Source organism: Pagrus pagrus, assembly GCF_965226575.1.
Source record: "Pagrus pagrus genome assembly, chromosome: 5".
Taxonomy (NCBI): Eukaryota; Metazoa; Chordata; class Actinopteri; order Spariformes; family Sparidae; genus Pagrus; species Pagrus pagrus.
This window is the reverse complement of record NC_140189.1, coordinates 24,275,780-24,302,481: the sequence shown is the minus strand read 5'-3', so window position 1 is coordinate 24,302,481 and position 26,702 is coordinate 24,275,780. Positions and strand designations below refer to the sequence as shown.

General features: G+C 43.6%; 5 protein-coding genes across 26 annotated transcripts in view; all 5 read right to left on the bottom strand.

Annotated features, from left to right (window-relative positions):
* LOC311257657 (protocadherin gamma-C5-like) overlaps positions 1-26,702 on the bottom strand; it is a 262,082-nt gene that overhangs the window by 62,305 nt on the left and 173,075 nt on the right. The window contains exon 1 of one of the 22 annotated variants that reach the window (XM_084353449.1): positions 20,343-22,885. The exons of 18 other annotated variants lie outside the window; for them this stretch is intronic. In XM_084353449.1, coding sequence (XP_084209575.1) covers positions 20,343-22,724 — 2,382 coding nt within the window. In that variant the 5' untranslated portion in view covers positions 22,725-22,885. Of the gene's footprint in view, positions 1-6,770; positions 9,364-16,495; positions 19,024-20,342; positions 22,886-26,702 lie in introns of those variants that run through there. 3 more of the 22 variants (XM_084353453.1, XM_084353437.1, XM_084353452.1) reach the window with 3 other exon arrangements.
* LOC311257486 (protocadherin beta-16-like) lies at positions 225-2,823 on the bottom strand (the record flags this gene model as incomplete). Its single annotated transcript, XM_084353132.1, has 1 exon — positions 225-2,823. The coding sequence occupies exon 1, from the start codon at positions 2,643-2,645 to the stop codon at positions 225-227; it is 2,421 nt and encodes an 806-aa protein (XP_084209258.1). The 5' UTR covers positions 2,646-2,823.
* LOC311257676 (protocadherin beta-16-like) lies at positions 3,268-5,791 on the bottom strand (the record flags this gene model as incomplete). The annotated part of the gene is made up of 1 exon (XM_084353492.1): positions 3,268-5,791. The coding sequence occupies exon 1, from the start codon at positions 5,665-5,667 to the stop codon at positions 3,268-3,270; it is 2,400 nt and encodes a 799-aa protein (XP_084209618.1). The 5' UTR covers positions 5,668-5,791.
* Positions 13,339-15,911, bottom strand: LOC311257673 (protocadherin gamma-A1-like; the record flags this gene model as incomplete). Its single annotated transcript, XM_084353489.1, has 1 exon — positions 13,339-15,911. Exon 1 carries the CDS (start codon positions 15,766-15,768, stop codon positions 13,339-13,341), a length of 2,430 nt encoding a protein of 809 aa, XP_084209615.1. The 5' UTR covers positions 15,769-15,911.
* LOC311257485 (protocadherin beta-16-like) lies at positions 23,309-25,834 on the bottom strand (the record flags this gene model as incomplete). The annotated part of the gene is made up of 1 exon (XM_084353131.1): positions 23,309-25,834. Exon 1 carries the CDS (start codon positions 25,736-25,738, stop codon positions 23,309-23,311), a length of 2,430 nt encoding a protein of 809 aa, XP_084209257.1. The 5' UTR covers positions 25,739-25,834.

The following is a 26,702-nucleotide window of genomic DNA, read 5'->3' as shown; positions in this document are numbered from 1 at the left end:
AGTTAAAACAATATACACATATCATAATTATAAGATAATACAAATGTGCTGGAAAATATTTCAAAAGATCAACAACATTCAAATGAATGAATGAGAAGTGATCATTTTCTTATCTGACACATTGAATGACACGAATGTATAAATACTGCTTGTTGCTCTCCAAGGTGCTGAAAAGAAGAGACCAAATGCTAGCGCATTTGATTAAAGCGGTTGGTATTGACAAGTCATAAAGGAGGGCGTGTGTAATGCAACACCTTTCTAACCTCTAGAGGAGAGTCTGGTTCGTCCAGGATGCTCTTCTCACTCTGCATCCGCTGCATCGTCGCTGTAGAACTGGGGTCCATTATCAACACGTTCTGACTACCAGCTCTGCCGAACTTACAGTCACTCCTTCTGGAGTCAGTCGTCCTGCACACCTCGTAGTTGTACACGTGTGGAAGAGTCCCTGTCCCCAAAGTGTCTGAGTAACGTGGAGGATAATATGGAATCACAGGGAGACTGGAGTGATACAGGACGCGAGACTGTCTCCATCTGTAGATTTTCACTGATATAATAACCACTAAACACGTGATGAACAGGAAGGACACTACAGCCAAAGCCAGCACTAAGTAAAAAGTCAGGTTGTCATTGTACTCCTTGTCGTGAGGAAAGTCAGTGAACTCCGACAGCACTTCAGGGAAGCTGTCCGCCACCGCCACGTTAACAATGACTGTAGCTGAACGAGAGGGCTGCCCGTTGTCCTCCACTATAACAGTCAGTCTCTGTTTCACAGCATCTTTATCAGTCACCTGGCGGATAGTTCTGATTTCTCCATTCTGTAAGCCCACTTCAAACAGCGCCCTGTCTGTGGCTTTCTGCAGTTTATAGGAGAGCCAGGCATTCTGTCCAGAGTCCACATCAACAGCCACCACTTTAGTCACCAGATAGCCCACATCTGCTGAACGAGGCACCATTTCAGCCACCAGAGAGCCACCGGTCTGGACTGGGTACAGAACCTGAGGAGGGTTGTCGTTCTGGTCCTGGATCATTATTTTCACACTCACATTACTACTGAGTGGAGGAGAGCCTCCATCCTGCGCTTTGACGCGGAACTGGAAATCTTTGATCTGCTCGTAGTCAAAAGAGCGCACTGCATGGATGACTCCACTATCAGCACTGACGGACACATATGAGGAGACTGGCACTCCGTTAACAGAGGAGTCCTCCAGGATGTAAGAAACACGAGCATTTTGGTTCCAGTCAGCGTCTCTGGCTTTCACTGTGAATATAGAGAGGCCTGGTGTGTTGTTTTCTACAATGTAGGCCTCATATGAGCTCCTCTCAAAGACAGGCGCGTTGTCATTCACATCAGAGATCTGTAAGGTGAGAGTGACGCTGCTGGAGAGGGAGGGCACTCCTTCATCAGAGCAGGTCACACTAATATTATACTCAGATGCTCTCTCTCTGTCCAGATCACTGTCTGTCACGATGCTATAGAAAGTGCTCGATGAAGGTGTAATTGTAAATGGTATATCTTTATTAATTGCACATCGGACCTTCCCGTTTTCCTCAGAATCAGGATCATTTACACTCATTACAGCTACCACTGTGTTAAGACGAGAATCTTCTCCGATTGAGCTTGATGATGAAATCATATTAATAACAGGACTATTGTCATTAATGTCACCTACATCAATGATTACTTTACTTGAATCAGATAAACCGCCTTTGTCAACCGCCTCTATATCAATCTCGTATTTCTTAGCTTTTTCATAATCAATAGGCCCATTTAATATGAGATGACCGTCTTCAGTAACATGGAATAATTTTGAAATGCTCCTCATGCTATTTCCAATTACGTAGCTAACCTCTCCATTCGAGCCTTTGTCTGCATCTGAGGCACTCACTTTTGTTATGAGTGTTCCCGTGGGGGAGTTTTCTTTGACACTTGCTTTGTAAATGTTTTGCGTAAAAACAGGAGCATTATCATTAACGTCTAATACAGTTATATGAATCTGCATAGTCCCAGACCTCTGCGGCTCTCCTCCATCTACAGCCGTAAACAGTAATGATGCAAACTCCTGTTTCTCTCTATCCAGAGGCTTCTGTAAAATCATTTCGACCTTTTTACCGCCATCAGACTGACTATGCAATTTTAGTATGAAATTATCATTAGGTTTCAGTATATAGCTTTGAAGACCATTCAGCCCTATGTCAGGGTCGATTGCTTTCTCTAGCATGAACTTAGAGCCGATGACTGCAGACTCGCTTATTTCAAATCTCCTCTCTTCCTTGTCGAAAACGGGAGCATTGTCATTAATATCTGTGATTTCGACAGTAATCGGGAATATTTCTATTGGGTTTTCTAAGGCAATCTGAAAATGCAAAGCACAAGGCGTTGTCTGGCCACAGAGAGCTTCGCGGTCTATTCTCTCTTTGATAACGAGGAGCCCTTTTTCCTTGTTAAGCTGAATGTATTCTGCACTGTCTCCTGTGTGGATACGAGCTCTGCCCGCTTGCAGTCGTTTCAGATCTAAACCTAAATCCTGAGCTATGTTACCGACCAAGGAGCCTTTGGCCATTTCCTCGGGAATCGAGTAGCTGACCTGGCCGAGCACTGAACTGAGGCAGAGGACCGAGAAAAACAACAGTACTTGCCGTCTCATTGTTCTGTCAGACACATCCGTCGAGCAAAACAAACGTGCACTCCTGCCTTTTGCAATCTGCGTCACCGATGCGAATCAAAAATGCAGAAGAGTCTTCTTAATCAACAACAGACGACGAAATTATCCAGATATGATATTCCGTGCATGGTGTTTCATCCGCTGTCGCCTGTACGTTATGCTTCGGAGTCCGTCTCCCTTGTGAAAGCACAGGGGATGTCCTCGTGTATAAAGATACATTTAAACGCCAAGACGCTGGTCAACAGCGGCCCACTGAGTTCACAACACGAAACTGCACAAGTTAAGAAAAAAAGCAATACAGTTACCCCTTACCTCGAAATACATCACCATCAAGAACACAGTACTGTTATGATTGGATTGAAAAAATATGCCAAACAGCACAATATCATATACGAGGAAATTACTACGAATATTGGCCAGATAAAATGGCAATCAACTTCAGTGTGAACGAAAGAGAAAATGTTCAGGTAAAGGAATATAAAGGGAGAAAATTCAAGATAGGTCGTTCGATCGCTGTCCAAGGTACTGACATAGTGTTGGTACTAATTGACAACACTGAAAAGAAAATGAATAGGCTATATAAAAATATGTTTCATTATTAGAATTATAACAGTCTAACCTCTAGAGGAGAGTCTGGTTCGTCCAGGATGCTCTTCTCACTCTGCATCCGCTGCATCGTCCCTGTAGAACTGGGGTCCATTATCAACACGTTCTGACTACCAGCTCTGCCGAACTTACAGTCACTCCTTCTGGAGTCAGTCGTCCTGCACACCTCGTAGTTGTACACGTGTGGGAGAGTCCCTGTCCCCAAAGTGTCTGAGTAACGTGGAGGATAATATGGAATCACAGGGAGACTGGAGTGATACAGGACGCGAGACTGTCTCCATCTGTAGATTTTCACTGATATAATAACCACTAAACACGTGATGAAGAGGAAGGACACTACAGCCAAAGCCAGCACTAAGTAAAAGGTCAGGTTGTCATTGTACTCTTTGTCGTGAGGAAAGTCAGTGAACTCCGACAGCACTTCAGGGAAGCTGTCCGCCACCGCCACGTTAACAATGACTGTAGCTGAACGAGAGGGCTGCCCGTTGTCCTCCACTATAACAGTCAGTCTCTGTTTCACAGCATCTTTATCAGTCACCTGGCGGATAGTTCTGATTTCTCCATTCTGTAAGCCCACTTCAAACAGCGCCCTGTCTGTGGCTTTCTGCAGTTTATAGGAGAGCCAGGCATTCTGTCCAGAGTCCACATCAACAGCCACCACTTTAGTCACCAGATAGCCCACATCTGCTGAACGAGGCACCATTTCAGCCACCAGAGAGCCACCAGTCTGGACTGGGTACAGAACCTGAGGGGGGTTGTCGTTCTGGTCCTGGATCATTATTTTCACACTCACATTACTACTGAGTGGAGGAGAGCCTCCATCCTGCGCTTTGACGCGGAACTGGAAATCTTTGATCTGCTCGTAGTCAAAAGAGCGCACTGCATGGATGACTCCACTATCAGCACTGACGGACACATATGAGGAGACTGGCACTCCGTTAACAGAGGAGTCCTCCAGGATGTAAGAAACGCGAGCATTCTGGTTCCAGTCAGCGTCTCTGGCTTTCACTGTGAATATAGAGAGGCCTGGTGTGTTGTTCTCTACAATGTAGGCCTCATATGAGCTCCTCTCAAAGACAGGCGCGTTGTCATTCACATCAGAGATCTGTAAGGTGAGAGTGACGCTGCTGGAGAGGGAGGGCACTCCTTCATCAGAGCAAGTCACACTAATGTTATACTGGGAGGCGACTTCTCTGTCCAAAGCTATCTCCGTAACTAAACTATAAAATCCATTCATGGTGTTTTGTATTTTAAAAGGAATGTCATTATTAATATTACACTTCACTGCTCCATTCCTCTCAGAATCAGGGTCATTTACGCTTAGCACAGCAATGACAGTGCTCTCAGGAGAGTCTTCTAAAATGCTGTCTGATTTAGAGAGTATTTTCATCTGAGGGCTGTTGTCATTGACGTCAGTGATATCAACGAGAATCTTACTGGAGTCAGAGAGTCCTCCATTATCTGAAGCCTCGATATCAATCTGGAAGAGCTTTGCTTTTTCATAATCTATTTCACCGATCAGGATAACCTCTCCTGTTTTTCTGTCGATCTGAAATAGGTCGGACAATCGACGCTTGCTATTTGAAATTGCGTATGATATTTCTGCATTAGAGCCTCCATCTTTGTCAGACGCACGGACAGTTATAACACTGGTCCCCCTCGGTGAATTCTCGGTTAGTGTTGCCTTGTATAACGGCTTAGTGAAAATCGGTGCGTTGTCGTTTACATCTAACACGTTTACAGTTATCTGCATTGTACCTGACATACGCGGTTGTCCGCCATCTATAGCGGTTAATAGCAGTGATATCTTTTCCTGCTGCTCTCGATCGAGAGGCTTCTGTAGCACCATTTCTACCTTTTTACTTCCGTCTGCCTGATTCTCTAGTTTTAATGCGAAATTGTTTGTTGGCTTAAGCGAATAGCTTTGGAGATCATTTGTACCAATGTCAGCATCAATAGCTTTCTCCAGTACAAATTTAGACCCAATGACTGCAGACTCGCTGATTTCAAAATGTTTCTCAGTCGATGCGAAGCTCGGAGCATTATCGTTTATGTCTGTGATTTCAATTGTTATTCGAAACAATTCAATCGGGTTTTCCAAAATCATCTGTAAATGTAAGGCACAGGGCGTCGTTTCTCCACACAACGTTTCCCTGTCTATTCTCTGTTTGATGAGGAGGACTCCCCTCTCTCTATTCAGCTCGATATATTCTGCACTGTCGCCCGAATGAATACGAGCTTTACCCGATTTGAGCCTTTTAACATCTAAACCTAAATCCTGAGCTAAATTACAGACTAATGAACCTTTCTCCATTTCCTCGGGAATGGAGTAGCTGACCTGCCCGATCACCGAAGCGAGAGGGAGGACGAGGATGAACAACAGTACTTGCCGTCTCATTGTTTTGTCGGTGTATTCCAGTGTCGTTTAAAGAAAACTGTAATCCACATGAATATAGTCAAAATTACGACCGAGCATGAAGGAAACGTTCAACAAAAAATAGCAGCTTTCCGTGTCCGTGAGCAGTTTTCCATTTCAACGAGGACTGGCGGTTAGTGCCTGTTTTATTGTCTACCATGTCACAATCTGAGGGGGAGGTACAGTTACCAGCCCTGTCGAAGACTGCCACACTCTGGCCAATAGCGGCCCTTTCTGTTCAATACACAGAACAGCAAATGTTGGGGAAAGGAGGATGAGAAACGTGGTTGATGATGGAAAAACAAACAGAAAAATGATTGTTGTTGTTATTATTATTATTATTATTATTATTATTATTATTATTATTATTATCACTGTCACTACTACTACTACTATAGAAGCAGTATTAGTAGCAATCTAGTATTTGGCTAGCCTCAGAACGGTTTTGGTTAAAGTCTATCAGATTACTATCTAATTACAGATCTATCAAAATGTAGTGTTTGCATTAAGATATAACAATTAGTAGAAGTATCATCTGATAGTTTCGTGAATGGATGAAATTATCCTGGAAGTCCAATAAGGATAAAATGAAACTATGAAGAGTTTGTCACAAATCACTTCTTTTAACCACCAAACTCTATGCCACCAAATCAAATAGGTAGAGTCAAAAGGTAAGAGTCACTTAACAAGCAGACAATGATGTCAAAAAAATGAAGCAATCAATGCCAGCAAGCTCATGTATCATCTTCAGTAGAGGGATGAAACCTAAGATATTAAGACATTGATACTCACAAAAAATAATACTGAAGTACAAATAATCAAGTCCTGCAACAAGGAATCATTTCAGAAAAATACTGGCCCCACCCACACCCCCTGCAGACTTACACGCACACACGTAGTCTTTCAGACACACTCACCACTGGCAACTGCATTAAGGGTCAAACAAAACACGGAAACTAAGTCCAGGCCGACAACAGCGCCTCTGTCCATGGTGCTGATAGCAGAAAAGTGATATATGGTGCTTGGTTAAGAATCACAGGGAACATGCAAACAGATTACACTGAAATTACCACATCAGGACCGACCTCTAGAGGAGAGTCTGGTTCGTCCAGGATGCTCTTCTCACTCTGTATCCGCTGCATCGTCCCTGTAGAACTGGGGTCCATTATCAACACGTTCTGACTACCAGCTCTGCCGAACTTACAGTCACTCCTTCGGGAGTCAGTCGTCCTGCACACCTCGTAGTTGTACACGTGTGGGAGAGTCCCTGTCCCCAAAGTGTCTGAGTAACGTGGAGGATAATACGGAATCACAGGGAGACTGGAGTGATACAGGACGCGAGACTGTCTCCATCTGTAGATTTTCACTGATATAATAACCACTAAACACGTGATGAACAGGAAGGACACTACAGCCAAAGCCAGCACTAAGTAAAAAGTCAGGTTGTCATTGTACTCCTTGTCGTGAGGAAAGTCAGTGAACTCCGACAGCACTTCAGGGAAGCTGTCCGCCACCGCCACGTTAACAATGACTGTAGCTGAACGAGAGGGCTGCCCGTTGTCCTCCACTATAACAGTCAGTCTCTGTTTCACAGCATCTTTATCGGTCACCTGGCGGATAGTTCTGATTTCTCCATTCTGTAAGCCCACTTCAAACAGCGCCCTGTCTGTGGCTTTCTGCAGTTTATAGGAGAGCCAGGCATTCTGTCCAGAGTCCACATCAACAGCCACCACTTTAGTCACCAGATAGCCCACATCTGCTGAACGAGGCACCATTTCAGCCACCAGAGAGCCACCGGTCTGGACTGGGTACAGAACCTGAGGAGGGTTGTCGTTCTGGTCCTGGATCATTATTTTCACACTCACATTACTACTGAGTGGAGGAGAGCCTCCATCCTGCGCTTTGACGCGGAACTGGAAATCTTTGATCTGCTCGTAGTCAAAAGAGCGCACTGCATGGATGACTCCACTATCAGCACTGACGGACACGTATGAGGAGACTGGCACTCCGTTAACAGAGGAGTCCTCCAGGATGTAAGAAACACGAGCATTCTGGTTCCAGTCGGCGTCTCTGGCTCTCACTGTGAATATAGAGAGGCCTGGTGTGTTGTTTTCTACAATGTAGGCCTCATATGAGCTCCTCTCAAAGACAGGCGCGTTGTCATTCACATCAGAGATCTGTAAGGTGAGAGTGACGCTGCTGGAGAGGGAGGGCACTCCTTCATCAGAGCAGGTCACACTAATATTATATTGTGACGCGATCTCTCTGTCTAATTCACTGTCTGTTACTAAACTATAGAAATTATTTGATGTCGACTTTATAGTCAAAGGGGTGTTATCGTTTATAAAACAGTGAACTTTACCGTTTTCATTTGAGTCTGGGTCTTGAACGTTCATCATTGCTACAACAGTGTTCAGTTTAGAGTGTTCAGATATCATGTTTGATTTCGACATGATATTAATTGTTGGTTTGTTGTCGTTCACATCCACCACTTCAACTCTGACTTTACATGAATCTGTAAGTCCACCATCATCACTTGCACGTATATTAATATGATAAATCCGTGCTTTTTCATAATCAATGTTTCCAATTAATGTTATTTCCCCACTGTCTTCGTTTATCTGAAACAGTGCATGTGCTTGATCTAAACTGTTTTTAATTGAATATTTTATTCTGCCATTCACTCCATAATCTGCATCTGACGCAGTAACGCTGGTGACAACCGTCCCTTCTGGGGCATTTTCAAACACAGTGGCTGTGTAGGTGGACTGTGTAAAAACAGGCGCATTATCATTGGCATCTAACACCGTGATTAAAATCCGAATTGTTCCTGACATTTGCGGGTCTCCTCCATCAAATGCTGTTAAAACTAAAGATATCAATTCTTCATTTTCTCTGTCTAGAGGCTTCTGTAAAACCATCTCAACCTTTTCAGTCCCATCACCCTGACTGTCTCGTTTCAGTACAAAATTATCGGTGGGTTTAAGATCGTATTTTTGCAGACCATTTTTTCCGACGTCCAGATCTATTGCACCGTCTAAGACAAACTTAGCTCCAATTACAGCAGACTCGCTGATTTTAAAACTGACTTCATTTTTTTCAAACGTGGGAGGATTGTCATTTACATCGGTAATCTCAACTGTGACACTGTAGAACTCCATGGGGTTCTCCAAAATGATCTGAAAATGTAAAGCACAAGGCGTAGTCTGTCTGCAAATCGCTTCTCTGTCTATTTTGTCTTTGATGAGGAGGACTCCTCGTTCTTTATGTAGCTCGATGTATGCCGCACTGTCTCCCGTATAAACACGAGCTTTACCTGATTTCAGTCGTTTTATATCCAAACCCAAATCCTGAGCTATATTACCGACTAAAGATCCACTCGGCATTTCCTCAGGGATGGAGTAGCTGACCTGGCCGAGCACCGAAGTGAGATGAAGCACCAAGGAAAACAACAGTACTTGCCGTCTCATTGTTCTGTCCGACATTTTCCTCACGAAATTTAATAAGAAGAATTATGTTCCACTGTATCCGGATATGTATGGTCCATTACAATGAAAGAAAAACTGCAGAAATGTATCACTCCATAATCGTCCAAATCGGCATAAAACACGAGCTTGTGCGCTGTCGTCGTTTAAGTGCACGCCGTCGTTGTAGCCCTGTGCCTTTCTTTCTCTCTCTGATATCATCATGATGGGGGAGGTTTCTCTTCAAATGTACCGAGAGACATCAACACACTGGCCAACAGCGGCCCTAAGAGTACAAAGCAATGAACTACAGAAAACACCGGGAGAAAAATAAGCATACTGTACAGGAGGGAAAACAATTAATATGTGTACCAGATGAAAAGGCCAATTAAATAGTTGATAACATGTGCGCACAACAGGATAATTGGGTGCTGCTTACTCCTCACTGTGGCTGAAGAAGGTCATCATATTTTCCATTATAACACGGTAGAAATTAAACAATCATGACACCATTTTGTTAAATGGACGAAGACTGAAATTCGAACAATAATTACCAACACGAAAAAGTTAAAATAATTGGAATATTTTACGTGTTACGTTAAAGTTGGCATGTAATGACAGACAGACAAACAGACAGATAGACAGACAAATAGACAAATAGTGAGTCCTAATCCGAGTAATGGCTTCAGAAAAATACTGTCCCGATCCAAACTCTCTGCAAACATAAACACATGCAGGCTTTCAATCACACTCGTCATTGTCAACTATTTAAGGGTCCAAGGCGACAACAGCGCCTCTGTCCATGGTGCTGATAGCAAACAAATGACATATGAGGCCTGATACACCCCCAACAGACTTAAACACACACACGTAGTCTTTCAAACACACTCGCCATCGGCAACTGTACTAAGGGTCAAACAAGACTTGGGAACAAAGTCCAGGGCGACAACAGCGCCTCTGTCCATGGTGCTGATAGTAAACAAGTGACATATAGCGCCTGGTAAAGAATCTATGATCACAGAGAACATGCAAACAGGTTACACTGAAATTACCACATTAGGACCGACCTCTAGAGGAGAGTCTGGTTCATCCAGGATGCTCTTCTCACTCTGCATCCGCTGCATCGTCCCTGTAGAACTGGGGTCCATTATCAGCACGTTCTGACTACCAGCTCTGCCGAACTTACAGTCACTCCTTCTGGAGTCAGTCGTCCTGCACACCTCGTAGTTGTACACGTGTGGGAGAGTCCCTGTCCCCAAAGTGTCTGAGTAACGTGGAGGATAATACGGAATCACAGGGAGACTGGAGTGATACAGGACGCGAGACTGTCTCCATCTGTAGATTTTCACTGATATAATAACCACTAAACACGTGATGAACAGGAAGGACACTACAGCCAAAGCCAGCACTAAGTAGAAAGTCAGGTTGTCATTGTACTCCTTGTCGTGAGGAAAGTCAGTGAACTCTGACAGCACTTCAGGGAAGCTGTCCGCCACCGCCACGTTAACAATGACTGTAGCTGAACGAGAGGGCTGCCCGTTGTCCTCCACTATAACAGTCAGTCTCTGTTTCACAGCATCTTTATCAGTCACCTGGCGGATAGTTCTGATTTCTCCATTCTGTAAGCCCACTTCAAACAGCGCCCTGTCTGTGGCTTTCTGCAGTTTATAGGAGAGCCAGGCATTCTGTCCAGAGTCCACATCAACAGCCACCACTTTAGTCACCAGGTAGCCCACATCTGCTGAACGAGGCACCATTTCAGCCACCAGAGAGCCACCAGTCTGGACCGGGTACAGAACCTGAGGGGGGTTGTCGTTCTGGTCCTGGATCATTATTTTCACACTCACATTACTACTGAGTGGAGGAGAGCCTCCATCCTGCGCTTTGACGCGGAACTGGAAATCTTTGATCTGCTCGTAGTCAAAAGAGCGCACTGCATGGATGACTCCACTATCAGCACTGACGGACACGTATGAGGAGACTGGCACTCCGTTAACAGAGGAGTCCTCCAGGATGTAAGAAACACGCGCATTCTGGTTCCAGTCAGCGTCTCTGGCTTTCACTGTGAATATAGAGAGGCCTGGTGTGTTGTTTTCTACAATGTAGGCCTCATATGAGCTCCTCTCAAAGACAGGCGCGTTGTCATTCACATCAGAGATCTGTAAGGTGAGAGTGACGCTGCTGGAGAGGGAGGGCACTCCTTCATCAGAGCAGGTCACACTAATATTATATTGTGACGCGATCTCTCTGTCTAAAGTGACCTCTGTGACTAAAGTATAAAATCCATTTAATGTACTTTGTATTTTAAAGGGAATGTTACGGTCTATATTACACTCTACCTCTCCATTATTCTCTGAATCTGGGTCATTCACACTTAACATCGCTATAACAGTGTTTGGAGGTGAGTCCTCTAATATGGAGTCTGATTTAGAAACAATGTTAATTTGAGGATTATTGTCATTTATATCAATGACATCAACTATCACTTTAGTGGAATCAGACAGTCCTCCGCTATCTACAGCTTCTATAGCCATTTGGTATGTTTTTGCCTTCTCATAATCTATTTCACCGACCAGCATAATTTCACCAGTCTTTGAGTCAATCTTAAACAGTTCAGATATAAGACGTTTGCTGGTAGATATCAGATACGACACCTCTCTGTTTGAGCCGATGTCTTTATCAGATGCACTCACAGTAGTTACACTTGTGCCTTTTGGAGAGTTTTCCAGTATTTTTGCTCTGTATAGCGGTTTAGCGAATGTAGGTGCGTTGTCATTCGCGTCTAATACATTAACAAATATCTGCATTGTCCCTGACATCTGCGGCTCTCCTCCATCTACAGCAGTTAACAGCAGTGAGATGTGCTCCTGCTTTTCTCGATCTAAAGGCTTCTGGAGAACCATTTCTACCTTTTTACTTCCGTCTGCCTGATTTTCTAGTTTTAATACAAAATTATCGGTTGGAGAAAGTGAGTATTGTTGTAATCCATTCATCCCGATGTCAGAATCTAGAGCATTCGCTAATATGAATTTTGACCCAATCACAGCGGACTCGCTAATTTCAAAGCGTTTTTCTGCATTTGTAAAACTGGGGGTATTGTCGTTTATGTCGGTAATCTCCACTGTTACACGAAACAATTCCATCGGATTCTCCAGAATTAACTGGAAATGCAAAGCACAAGGCGTCGTCTCTCCACACAGCGCCTCTCTGTCTATCCTCTCCTGGATGAGGAGGACTCCTCTGTCTTTATTCAGCCCGATGTATTCTACACTGGCTCCTGTATAGACACGAGCTTTACCTGATTTCAGCCTTTTAAGATCCAAACCTAAATCATGCGCTATGTTACCGACTACAGATCCTTTGGTCATTTCTTCAGGAATTGAATAGCTGACCTGCCCGAGCGCGTAGCTCAGACACAGGACCGAGAGAAACAACAGTACTTGCCGTCTCATTGTTCTGTCCGCAGTCGTTTCCTTCACCATTAACACAAAAGCATTCCCAGTGCAGCCAGTGCGACTGTAGGTATCAAAAATATCGTCCGAAATCCAACTGCAGGAAGCAAAATAATGAATCCAGTTATTCCATTCGTCGCAGGGAGACTTATGAGCGCGGACCGTGTGCTCCGTCTTTCTCTGATTGTGTCAAACGTACCGACACGAAGGGGCAGGACACACAGAGACAAAAATAACATCTAGATACATCGCAACACGCTTGCCAACAGCGACGCTTTGAGTTGAAAATACAAATTACATCAAATAAAATCACAGAGAACCAGTTGAGTGCAAATTCACACTGGTTATCAGGCTGAGCCAAGACCAAAGAGACAATTTGACCAAAAATGTATGAAATTGATATTTATAATTATATCCTTTGATTTCATTGTGCTCAAGTGGTTCAATGACATATTTGAATGTTAGATATCCAAAAGCAGCGCCTTTGAATTGTAGAATGAGCAAAAGTTTTGAAGCACAGACCTGAAATAAAACCTCAACACGTGTAGATTTACTGGTGTTGGCAGCGGTCAAGCGTCGCTGTCCATGGTGCTGAATAGGAAGGTTGTAGCATTACCTAAACCTCTCAATCATTAATATATGGTCTTTTTCAGGCTGCTGCTGAAATAAACTGACTTATGAAATGAATGCACTAGTACCATGACTTTGATTTGAATAAGATTAAAACATATGAAATGTTAGTGTTTTCTAACCTCTAGAGGAGAGTCTGGTTCGTCCAGGATGCTCTTCTCACTCTGCAACCGCTGCATCGTCCCTGTAGAACTGGGGTCCATTATCAGCACGTTCTGACTACCAGCTCTGCCGAACTTACAGTCACTCCTTCTGGAGTCAGTCGTCCTGCACACCTCGTAGTTGTACACGTGTGGGAGAGTCCCTGTCCCCAAAGTGTCTGAGTAACGTGGAGGATAATATGGAATCACAGGGAGACTGGAGTGATACAGGACGCGAGACTGTCTCCATCTGTAGATTTTCACTGATATAATAACCACTAAACACGTGATGAACAGGAAGGACACTACAGCCAAAGCCAGCACTAAGTAAAAAGTCAGGTTGTCATTGTACTCCTTGTCGTGAGGAAAGTCAGTGAACTCCGACAGCACTTCAGGGAAGCTGTCCGCCACCGCCACGTTAACAATGACTGTAGCTGAACGAGAGGGCTGCCCGTTGTCCTCCACTATAACAGTCAGTCTCTGTTTCACAGCATCTTTATCAGTCACCTGGCGGATAGTTCTGATTTCTCCATTCTGTAAGCCCACTTCAAACAGCGCCCTGTCTGTGGCTTTCTGCAGTTTATAGGAGAGCCAGGCATTCTGTCCAGAGTCCACATCAACAGCCACCACTTTAGTCACCAGGTAGCCCACATCTGCTGAACGAGGCACCATTTCAGCCACCAGAGAGCCACCAGTCTGGACTGGGTACAGAACCTGAGGAGGGTTGTCGTTCTGGTCCTGGATCATTATTTTCACACTCACATTACTACTGAGTGGAGGAGAGCCTCCATCCTGCGCTTTGACGCGGAACTGGAAATCTTTGATCTGCTCGTAGTCAAAAGAGCGCACTGCATGGATGACTCCACTATCAGCACTGACGGACACATATGAGGAGACTGGCACTCCGTTAACAGAGGAGTCCTCCAGGATGTAAGAAACACGAGCATTCTGGTTCCAGTCAGCGTCTCTGGCTTTCACTGTGAATATAGAGAGGCCTGGTGTGTTGTTTTCTACAATGTAGGCCTCATATGAGCTCCTCTCAAAGACAGGCGCGTTGTCATTCACATCAGAGATCTGTAAGGTGAGAGTGACGCTGCTGGAGAGGGAGGGCACTCCCTCATCAGAGCAGGTCACTGTTATATTATATTGGGACGCGATCTCTCTGTCTAAAGTGACCTCTGTGACTAAAGTATAAAATCCATTTAATGTACTTTGTATTTTAAAGGGAATGTTACGGTCTATATTACACTCTACCTCTCCATTATTCTCTGAATCTGGGTCATTCACACTTAACATTGCTATAACAGTGTTTGGAGGTGAGTCCTCTAATATGGAGTCTGATTTAGAAACAATGTTAATTTGAGGATTATTGTCATTTATATCAATAACATCAATTATCACCTTAGTAGAATCAGACAGTCCTCCGCTGTCTACAGCTTCTATGTCGATTTGATATATTTTTGCCTTCTCATAATCTATTTCACCCACCAGCGTAATTTCACCAGTCTTTGAATCAATCTTAAACAGTGCTGTTATAAGACGTTTGCTGGAAGATATCAGATACGACACCTCTCTGTTTGAGCCGATGTCTTTATCAGATGCACTCACAGTAGTTACACTTGTGCCTTTTGGAGAGTTTTCCAGTATTTTTGCTCTGTATAGCGGTTTAGCGAATGTAGGTGCGTTGTCATTCACGTCTAATACATTAACAAATATCTGCATTGTCCCTGACATCTGCGGCTCTCCTCCATCTACAGCAGTTAACAGCAGTGAGATGTGTTCCTGCTTTTCTCGATCTAAAGGCTTCTGGAGAACCATTTCTACCTTTTTACTTCCGTCCGCCTGATTTTCTAGTTTTAACACAAAATTATCAGTTGGAGAAAGTGAGTATTGTTGTAATCCATTCATCCCGATGTCGGAATCAAAAGCTTTCTCTAACACGAATTTCGATCCTATCACAGCGGACTCACTGATTTCAAAGCGTTTTTCTGCATTTGTAAAACTGGGAGTATTGTCGTTTATGTCGGTAATTTCCACTGTTACACGAAACAATTCCATCGGATTCTCCAGAATTAACTGAAAGTGCAAAGCACAAGGCGTCGTCTCTCCACACAGCGCCTCTCTGTCTATCCTCTCCTGGATGAGGAGGACTCCTCTGTCTTTATTCAGCCCGATGTATTCTACACTGGCTCCTGTATAGACACGAGCTTTACCTGATTTCAGCCTTTTAAGATCCAAACCTAAATCATGCGCTATGTTACCAACTACAGATCCTTTGGTCATTTCTTCAGGAATTGAATAGCTGACCTGCCCGAGCGCGTAGCTCAGACACAGGACCGAGAGAAACAACAGTACTTGCCGTCTCATTGTTCTGTCCGCAGTCGTTTCCTTCACCATTAACACAAAAGCATTCCCAGTGCAGCCAATGCGACTGTAGGTATCAAAAATATCGTCCGAAATCCAACTGAAGGAAGGAAAATAATGAATCCAGTTATTCCATTCGTCGCAGGGAGACTTATGAGCGCGGACCGTGTGCTCTGTCTTTCTCTGATTGTGTCAAACGTACCGACACGAAGGGGCAGGACACACAGAGAGAAAAAAATATTACATCTAGATACATCGCAACACGCTTGCCAACAGCGACGCTTTGAGTTGAAAATACAAATTACATCAAATAAAATCACAGAACCAGTTGAATACAAAGTCACACTAGTTATCAGGCTGAGTTAAATCCAGACATAATCTGGCCACTAAAATATCATACTGATATTTCCCAAAATATGAACTTAAAAAATAATGTGTCATATATTCTTGGAGACATAATAGAATGATGTAGCAACAGAAGCATTGTTTTTTTAAAAAGTGAACTGTATAGAAGGTACGAAGCTGAGACGAATAATGAAAACACATCACATCGGTACGTTTACTGGTGTTGCAGCGGTCAAGCGTCGCTGTCCATGGTGCTGAATATGACCGATCGAGCATTGTCTAAACCTCTCAATCATTTATATTTGGTCTGCTTTGGACTGCTGCCGAAATAAATTACCTCATCAAATGAATTCACCAGTACTATAGCTCTGATTTGTATAAGATTAAAACATATGAAATGTTAGTGTTTTCTAACCTCTAGAGGAGAGTCTGGTTCGTCCAGGATGCTCTTCTCACTCTGCATCCGCTGCATCGTCCCTGTAGAACTGGGGTCCATTATCAACACGTTCTGACTACCAGCTCTGCCGAACTTACAGTCACTCTTTCTGGAGTCAGTCGTCCTGCACACCTCGTAGTTGTACACGTGTGGGAGAGTCCCTGTCCCCAAAGTGTCTGAGTAACGTGGAGGATAATATGGAATCACAGGGAGACTGGAGTGATACAGGACGCGAGACTGTCTCCATCTGTAGATTTTCACTGATATAATAACCACTAAACACGTGATGAACAGGAAGGACACTACAGCCAAAGCCAGCACTAAGTAAAAAGTCAGGTTGTCATTGTACTCCTTGTCGTGAGGAAAGTCAGTGAACTCCGACAGCACTTCAGGGAAGCTGTCCGCCACCGCCACGTTAACAATGACGGTAGCTGAACGAGAGGGCTGCCCGTTGTCCTCCACTATAACAGTCAGCCTCTGTTTCACAGCATCTTTATCAGTCACCTGGCGGATAGTTCTGATTTCTCCATTCTGTAAGCCCACTTCAAACAGCGCCCTGTCTGTGGCTTTCTGCAGTTTATAGGAGAGCCAGGCATTCTGTCCAGAGTCCACATCAACAGCCACCACTTTAGTCACCAGGTAGCCCACATCTGCTGAACGAGGCACCATTTCAGCCACCAGAGATCCACCAGTCTGGACTGGGTACAGAACCTGAGGGGGGTTGTCGTTCTGGTCCTGGATCATTATTTTCACGCTCACATTACTATTGAGTGGAGGAGAGCCTCCATCCTGCGCTTTGACGCGGAACTGGAAATCTTTGATCTGCTCGTAGTCAAAAGAGCGCACTGCATGGATGACTCCACTATCAGCACTGACGGACACATATGAGGAGACTGGCACTCCGTTAACAGAGGAGTCCTCCAGGATGTAAGAAACACGAGCATTCTGGTTCCAGTCAGCGTCTCTGGCTTTCACTGTGAATATAGAGAGGCCTGGTGTGTTGTTTTCTACAATGTAGGCCTCATATGAGCTCCTCTCAAAGACAGGCGCGTTGTCATTCACGTCAGAGATCTGTAAGGTGAGAGTGACGCTGCTGGAGAGGGAGGGCACTCCCTCATCAGAGCAGGTCACACTAATATTATACTCAGAGGCTCTCTCTCTGTCCAATTCACTGTCAGTCACTAGACTGAAGAATTTTTTCGACGTCGTTTTCATCAGAAATGGCATGTTTTCGCCGATATTACATGCGACTTTGCCATTTTCTCCAGAGTCAGGATCTTGAACATTAAATATAGTTACCACAGTTCCTGGCTTAGAATCTTCTGATATTGAATTAGTTTTAGACATAATATTAATAGACGGGTGATTGTCGTTTGTATCTGTCACCTCTACAATAATCTTACATGAATCAGTTAGTCCTCCATCATCACTTGCCTGTACGTGTATTTCATAGTTCTGCGCCTTTTCATAATCCAGGTTTCCAGATAAAGCTATGACACCATTTTCTTCGTCGATTTGAAAAATAACGGGGACATCATCCAACGTGTTTGTTATTGAATATGACACTTTTCCATTTGAACCTTGATCTGCATCTACAGCACTAACGGTACATAAAATCGTGCCCTTTTGCGCAGTCTCCATTACAGTAACCTTATATACTTCCTGCGTAAACACCGGGGCATTGTCATTAGCGTCTAGCACTGATATTTCTATTCTCATTGTTCCCGACAGCTGAGGATCACCACCATCAATAGCTGTTAGAGCTAAAGAGAGGTGTTCTTGTGCCTCTCTGTCTAGTTGTTTTTGCAACACCATCTCCACTTTTTTACTCCCATCTTGCTGATTCTGGAGTTTAAGATGAAAATTATCTGTAGGTTTTAGCGAATAACTCTGCAGTCCGTTCACACCGACGTCGAGATCCATAGCTCTTTCTAGCACAAATTTTGCTCCAATGACAGCAGACTCACTAATCCTGAATTTCATCTCATCCTTTTTGAAGCTGGGTGCATTATCGTTAATATCATTAATTTCGACTGTAACAGTGAAGAATTCAATCGGGTCTTCCAGTGTAATCTGCAGATGTAAAGCGCAAGGTGTTGTCTGTCCACAGAGCGCCTCTCTGTCGATTCTCTCCTTCACAAGCAGGACTCCTCTGTCTTTATTCAGCACGATGTACTCTGCATTGTCCTCTGTATATATGCGAGCTTTACCGGACTTCAGTCTTTTTACGTTTAACCCTAAATCCTGCGCTATGTTACCAACTAGAGAGCCTTTTGACATTTCCTCTGGAATGGAGTAAGTGACCTGCCCGAACACTGAGCTGAGCGAAAAAATCGAGATGAACAACAGTACTTGCCGTCTCATTGTTCTGTCCGACATTTTATCTCCGACAAACACTGTAGATGTAAAGAGATATTCCAAAGCATTCAGGTCCCTGTATCACCAAGTAATCCAGTTTAAGATTGATTATCTTCATGTGTCTCGAAACCGAAGTAAATGAATCGCAGGGCGGATATGTCCCGGTCACTGCATCGACGGTTGTGTGCTTTATGTGAGTCTCTTTCTCTGTTAAATATAACGAATGATGAGGGGGAAGGTTCTACATTAGCCAACAGCGGCCCTGAGAGTCCAAACACTTGCACTGCAGAAAACTTCACCATGCAGTAGGAGGTTTAATATGAAGATAGAAAAACGACTTTCAGTCATTATAAAATGAATCAGGCAACAACTTACTTCCACAGAAATTAAATATTATGTAACTGCCTAATTAAATCATGTAAATAACAGAAAAATTTAAATTAGCTCCCAAATTAACTCATTTAATATGAGCTTAATTATCTCTTTTTAATAGGAACAGAGAACACATTGTTTATTGGGGTACATTTTCTCTTAAAAGGAAGCTATAAAAAACGTATTATTAAATTCTAGTGAATTACTGAAATTATCTGTGATAAAAAGCCTTTTTTGAAGTTAAGATGGTTACTGATCACTGAGAAAAAAATCCAACAGGCCACCCTTGAGCAGCTGGTACAACTTATTTCAAGCAGGAACTCCTTCTTGGTAATTAAACATGTCAGCAATGACCAGCACCAAGCTGATAAATTCAACAACTAAAATCATCACCTGCTCTTTTTCTTTGCCACAGAGATGGAGCACAAGACGACTCATCGTCATATATGCAGCATGGAAATGTTACTCTGACAACATAATACACATTTACTGACAATTCTCTATTCATGCTCCACAGATTTAAATTTGATTTCAAAGTGACAAACACTCTTCATTTGTTGCTGTTGGTGTGTCTTTGCTGGGACTAATAGTTGATCAACAGGAGGCGGATAATGCAAACAACATACATGTAGAAAAGTACGAAGTCACCAAAAAAGGCTGACACTGACGAGTTCTGTAAGTTCCTGGATTACATTCAAAGGCTGTGTGTTTTTTACCATGAAATGCTCTACTTTTTGTATATTCTAAAGTATTCCTACTATTGTAACACATATAAAGCATGATAAGGGCAGTGCTCATATGTCTAGGACTAAAAGGATCAAAGCTTAAATGTTACTGAATTTTACACTACAGACAACTAGGTATGTCCAGATTTTATAAGACAATTAAAATGTGAAGTAGTGGATATTAAAGTGTCTTCTACAAGTATAAAGGGCGGCTGATTGTAAGGATGCAAAACTGGCTAAAGATGAAAGAATAAGCACATTATGAACTTTCTAAGATCTGCAAGTTTAACGAGCAACACTTCTGTCATGAATAGAAACAAATGCTGTCAGAAGGTGCAATGCCACACTTCATGTCATTCCACAAAACTAACCTCCAGAGGAGAGTCTGGTTCATCCAGGATGCTCTTCTCAATCTGCATCCGCTGCATCGTCGCTGTAGAACTGGGGTCCATTATCAACACGTTCTGACTACCAGCTCTGCCGGACTTACAGTCACTCCTTCTGGAGTCAGTCGTCCTGCACACCTCGTAGTTGTACACGTGTGGGAGAGTCCCTGTCCCCAAAGTGTCTGAGTAACGTGGAGGATAATATGGAATCACAGGGAGACTGGAGTGATACAGGACGCGAGACTGTCTCCATCTGTAGATTTTCACTGATATAATAACCACTAAACACGTGATGAAGAGGAAGGACACTACAGCCAAAGCCAGCACTAAGTAAAAAGTCAGGTTGTCATTGTACTCCTTGTCGTGAGGAAAGTCAGTGAACTCCGACAGCACTTCAGGGAAGCTGTCCGCCACCGCCACGTTAACAATGACTGTAGCTGAACGAGAGGGCTGCCCGTTGTCCTCCACTATAACAGTCAGTCTCTGTTTCACAGCATCTTTATCAGTCACCTGGCGGATAGTTCTGATTTCTCCATTCTGTAAGCCCACTTCAAACAGCGCCCTGTCTGTGGCCTTCTGCAGTTTATAGGAGAGCCAGGCATTCTGTCCAGAGTCCACATCAACAGCCACCACTTTAGTCACCAGGTAGCCCACATCTGCTGAACGAGGCACCATTTCAGCCACCAGAGAGCCACCAGTCTGGACCGGGTACAGAACCTGAGGAGGGTTGTCGTTCTGGTCCTGGATCATTATTTTCACGCTCACATTACTACTGAGTGGAGGAGAGCCTCCATCCTGCGCTTTGACGCGGAACTGGAAATCTTTGATCTGCTCGTAGTCAAAAGAGCGCACTGCATGGATGACTCCACTATCAGCACTGACGGACACATATGAGGAGAATGGCACTCCGTTAACAAAGGAGTCCTCCAGGATGTAAGAAACACGAGCATTCTGGTTCCAGTCAGCGTCTCTGGCTCTCACTGTGAATATAGAGAGGCCTGGTGTGTTGTTTTCTACAATGTAGGCCTCATATGAGCTCCTCTCAAAGACAGGCGCGTTGTCATTCACATCAGAGATCTGTAAGGTGAGAGTGACGCTGCTGGAGAGGGAGGGCACTCCTTCATCAGAGCAGGTCACACTAATATTAAACTCAGAGACTCTCTCTCTGTCCAGATCACTGTCTGTCACTAAACTATATAAATCATTTGAAGAAGTTGTTATAGTAAAGGGTATGTTGCCATTTATTCTGCAGGTCACTTGACCATTGTTATTTGAATCTGGGTCAAGGACACTGAACATAACTATGACTGTATTTTGGGGAGAGTCCTCTGGGATCGAATCAGATTTGGAGAGTATACTGATTACAGGCTTGTTATCATTAATGTCAATAATATCGACTATAACCTTACTGGAATCAGAAAGACCACCACTGTCATTAGCTTCAATATCAATTTGATAATACTTGGCTTTTTCATAGTCAAGTGTTCCAACTAAAATCACTTCACCGTTTTCATTGATTGTAAATATGTCAGAGACACTGTCCATGGTGGTCGACACTGAATAAGACACGTCCCCGTTTGTTCCTTTGTCTGCATCAGAGGCACTCACTGTTGTCAGTGTTGTTCCTTTCGGAGAATTTTCCGCTATGGCTGCCTTATAAACTGACTGCATGAAAACAGGAGCATTGTCGTTTGCATCGAGCACAGTCACATAGATCTTTACTGTACCAGACATCTGAGGTTCCCCTCCATCTACAGCTGTTAACAGCAGTGATATTTGTTCCTCTTTCTCTCGATCTAATGGCTTGTGTAAGACCATTTCGACCTTTTTATTTCCATCTGCATGACTTTGTATTTTCAGTACAAAATTATCTGTAGGTTTCAAGCTGTAATTTTTCAGACCATTAACGCCTATGTCGGCGTCAACCGCTCTTTCTAACACAAATTTAGATCCTGTAACAGCGGATTCGCTAATTTCAAAACGTTTCTCCTCATTTTTAAAACTGGGGCTGTTGTCGTTGATGTCGGTAATCTCCACTGTTATTCGGAAAACCTCAATTGGGTTTTCTAGAATAATCTGCAAATGCAGAGCACAAGGCGTCGTCTGTCTGCAGAGCGACTCTCTGTCGATCCTCTCCTTAACGAGCAGCAGTCCCCTTTCTCTACTCAGCTCAATGTACTCTGCACTGTCGCCTGTAAATATACGGGCTTTACCTGATTTCAATCTTTTCACATCCAAACCTAAGTCTCGTGCTATGTTGCCCACAACAGAGCCCTTCGCCATTTCCTCCGGAATGGAGTAGCTGACTTGACCGAGGACTGAACCGAGAGAGAATATCGAGATGAAAAACAACACTTGCCGTCTCATTGTTCTATCCACAGTTTACGTTGCGCCACAAAAAAGGGTGTCGGACTCGGTTTCACAATACAAATATTTCCATGTGAAGATAAAAAAGGAATATCGATATAATCCGCAAATGTTGAAGGAGAATACATCAGCTGAGTGTATCCATCGAGGAGACAATTTGTCCGTGAACACTGCTCTCTGCCTTTTTCTTTCTCTGAAATAACGACATGACATGGGAGGGTCTGCTCCAAATCCCGTCTACATCTGCAACACGTTGACCAACAGCGGCCCATAGAGTTCAAAGAGTGACATTGCAAGAAAGGTAAAACTAAAATCAGCTCGACATAGTTGAAGAATCTGCATTTTATGCGCTACAGAAGTAATGAAACAACTTTAAAATGAATCGTAAACGTGGGGCACTGTCCATACAATCATCATCAAAATGGCATGTATGAGCATGAAAAATGAATGTCAGGAAAACCAAAACAACTCCAGGAAAACTATTCGAGCTGTGTGACAGTACTGAGAGAGAGGAAAAAGTGGTAGAGGGGTTACTGCCTCTGTCCGAGGTGCTGAAATTAAGATGTCAGCGAGCAGACACACATTTAAACATGCAGCTTTGTCACAACCAAAAGGGGAACATTTCTAACCTCTAGAGGAGAGTCTGGTTCATCCAGGATGCTCTTCTCACTCTGCATCCGCTGCATCGTCCCTGTAGAACTGGGGTCCATTATCAACACGTTCTGACTACCAGCTCTGCCGAACTTACAGTCACTCCTTCTGGAGTCAGTCGTCCTGCACACCTCGTAGTTGTACACGTGTGGGAGAGTCCCTGTCCCCAAAGTGTCTGAGTAACGTGGAGGATAATATGGAATCACAGGGAGACTGGAGTGATACAGGACGCGAGACTGTCTCCATCTGTAGATTTTCACTGATATAATAACCACTAAACACGTGATGAAGAGGAAGGACACTACAGCCAAAGCCAGCACTAAGTAGAAAGTCAGGTTGTCATTGTACTCCTTGTCGTGAGGAAAGTCAGTGAACTCCGACAGCACTTCAGGGAAGCTGTCCGCCACCGCCACGTTAACAATGACTGTAGCTGAACGAGAGGGCTGCCCGTTGTCCTCCACTATAACAGTCAGTCTCTGTTTCACAGCATCTTTATCAGTCACCTGGCGGATAGTTCTGATTTCTCCATTCTGTAAGCCCACTTCAAACAGCGCCCTGTCTGTGGCTTTCTGCAGTTTATAGGAGAGCCAGGCATTCTGTCCAGAGTCCACATCAACAGCCACCACTTTAGTCACCAGATAGCCCACATCTGCTGAACGAGGCACCATTTCAGCCACCAGAGAGCCACCAGTCTGGACCGGGTACAGAACCTGAGGGGGGTTGTCGTTCTGGTCCTGGATCATCATTTTCACACTCACATTACTACTGAGTGGAGGAGAGCCTCCATCCTGCGCTTTGACGCGGAACTGGAAATCGTTGATCTGCTCGTAGTCAAAAGAGCGCACTGCATGGATGACTCCACTATCAGCACTGACGGACACATATGAGGAGACTGGCACTCCGTTAACAGAGGAGTCCTCCAGGATGTAAGAAACACGAGCATTCTGGTTCCAGTCAGCGTCTCTGGCTTTCACTGTGAATATAGAGAGGCCTGGTGTGTTGTTTTCTACAATGTAGGCCTCATATGAGCTCCTCTCAAAGACAGGCGCGTTGTCATTCACATCAGAGATCTGTAAGGTGAGAGTGACGCTGCTGGAGAGGGAGGGCACTCCTTCATCAGAGCAGGTCACACTAATATTATACTCAGAGGCTCTCTCTCTGTCCAGATCACTGTCTGTCACTAAACTATAGAAATTATTTGTTGATGCTTTCAAAGTGAAAGGTATATTATCGTTGATAAAGCATTTGACGTTACCGTTTTCTCCTGAGTCCTTGTCCTCAATATTTATCATTGTCACAACTGTATTGAGTTTGGCATCCTCTGATATAACAGTTGATTTGGACATTATGTTTATTTCAGGCTTGTTGTCATTCATGTCCTGCACATCGACAAATAATTTGCAAGAATCAGTGAGTCCTCCCTCATCACTAGCGAGTAAATTTATTTGATAGCTTCGCGAAATTTCAAAGTCAATATTTCCAATTAAAGTAACATCACCGTTTCCCTCATTTACCTCAAATACTTCCCTTATATCATCTAATGCATTCGTGACTGAATAAGTTATTTTACCATTAGAGCCCTGATCAGCATCTGAGGCTGTAACAGTGGCTACAACAGTTCCTTTAGGTGAATTCTCAGTAACTGTAGCTTTGTATGTTTGCTGTGTAAAAACAGGAGCATTATCATTAGCGTCTAAAACTGTGATGACAATCAGCATTGTTCCTGACATCTGCGGCTCTCCTCCATCTACAGCCGTCAACACGAGAGATATCTGCTCTTGTTTCTCTCTGTCTAAAGGCTTCTGTAGCACCATCTCAACGTTTTTATTCCCATCAGCATTATTGTGCAGCTTCAGAGCAAAATTATCTGTTGGTTTTAATTCGTATCTATGAACACCATTAATTCCAACATCACGGTCCACAGCCCTTTCCAGCATAAATTTTGCTCCAGTGATCGCTGACTCGCTAATTTTGAATTTCATTTCACCTTTTTCAAAGGTTGGTGCATTATCATTAATGTCAGTGATCTGAACTGTAACACTGTAAAACTCCATAGGATTTTCCAAAATGATCTGAAAATGTAAAGCACACGGCGTCGTCTGTCTGCAGAGCGCCTCTCTGTCGATTTTCTCTTTGACGATGAGGGCTCCTCTTTCTCTGTTCAGCTCGATGTACTGGTCGCTGTCTCGGGAATAAATTCGAGCCTTACCAGATGTAAGACGTTTCGTTTGTAAACCTAAATCGTGTGCTATATTACCGACCAAAGATCCTTTGGCCATTTCCTCCGGTATTGTGTAGCTGACCTGCCCGAGCACCGAGCCGACGGAGAAGACACAGATAAACAGCAGTACTTGCCTCGCCATTGTTCTATTCCAGTTATTTCCGTGTGATTCAGCGTGTTTATATCCAAAAAATATGATATCGATTCCACAATCAAACCTCAGTTTAGCGCCCGCATAATCCACAAAAGAGGAAGAAAGTCTCAAAGGTCGATGTTTTCTTTTCAAATATAGTACAAGACTGGAGTGTCCGTTCTTTCTCGTCGAGCTCTTTCTTTATTATGTCGACGTTACATGGGAGGTGCTGCTACAAACCTACAGTCAGCCATCGACACTCTGGTCAACAGCGGCCCTAAGAGTCCACATCATAAAACTGCAGAAAACCAACACAATAATCCCTGTGCAGAGGACTTTCTATGAAATAACTCTGAAGTTGCATGAAAGTGATTCTGAATACGATGACAATGTCAACATGTTCTCAGTCCTATTCGTCTCATCTTGAAAGGTGTTGTTGCAGTCAATTTTAAGCAACCTTAACTATACAACGCTGCATTTGCATATTGTGTCACACATAACAGAATGCAGCAATTTGATTGAGGGAATGAAAACACAATATAGATTAAAGGAGTTTGAAAGGATTTAGCCAGAAACCTGAACTGTGTACAAACGTATTTCACCATACAAACTGTGAACACTGAAGCAAGGTAAGACAAGCAGACACATTTAATGTCGCTGTCCGACGTTCTGAAATGGATACATTCTGATGAACGACCGACATCACCCCTCACTCCTATCACCATACACATATTTTCTGTACTGATGCCCACAGAAAATATTAATGCGAAGACAAGAAGACGACCACATTACATATTATGCGGAAAATTCACCAGTGTGTGTTCAAAATCAGTGGCAAAATATAAGAAAAACAGGTTCATGGGTATGGGAAGGGAGTAGTGAAACAATCGGCTGAGCGTTTAAACATTATGCAAAGTTAGATTGCAAAAAAAAAAAGACAGTTGTGTATCTGCCTCGACAACAAGTTAAGAAA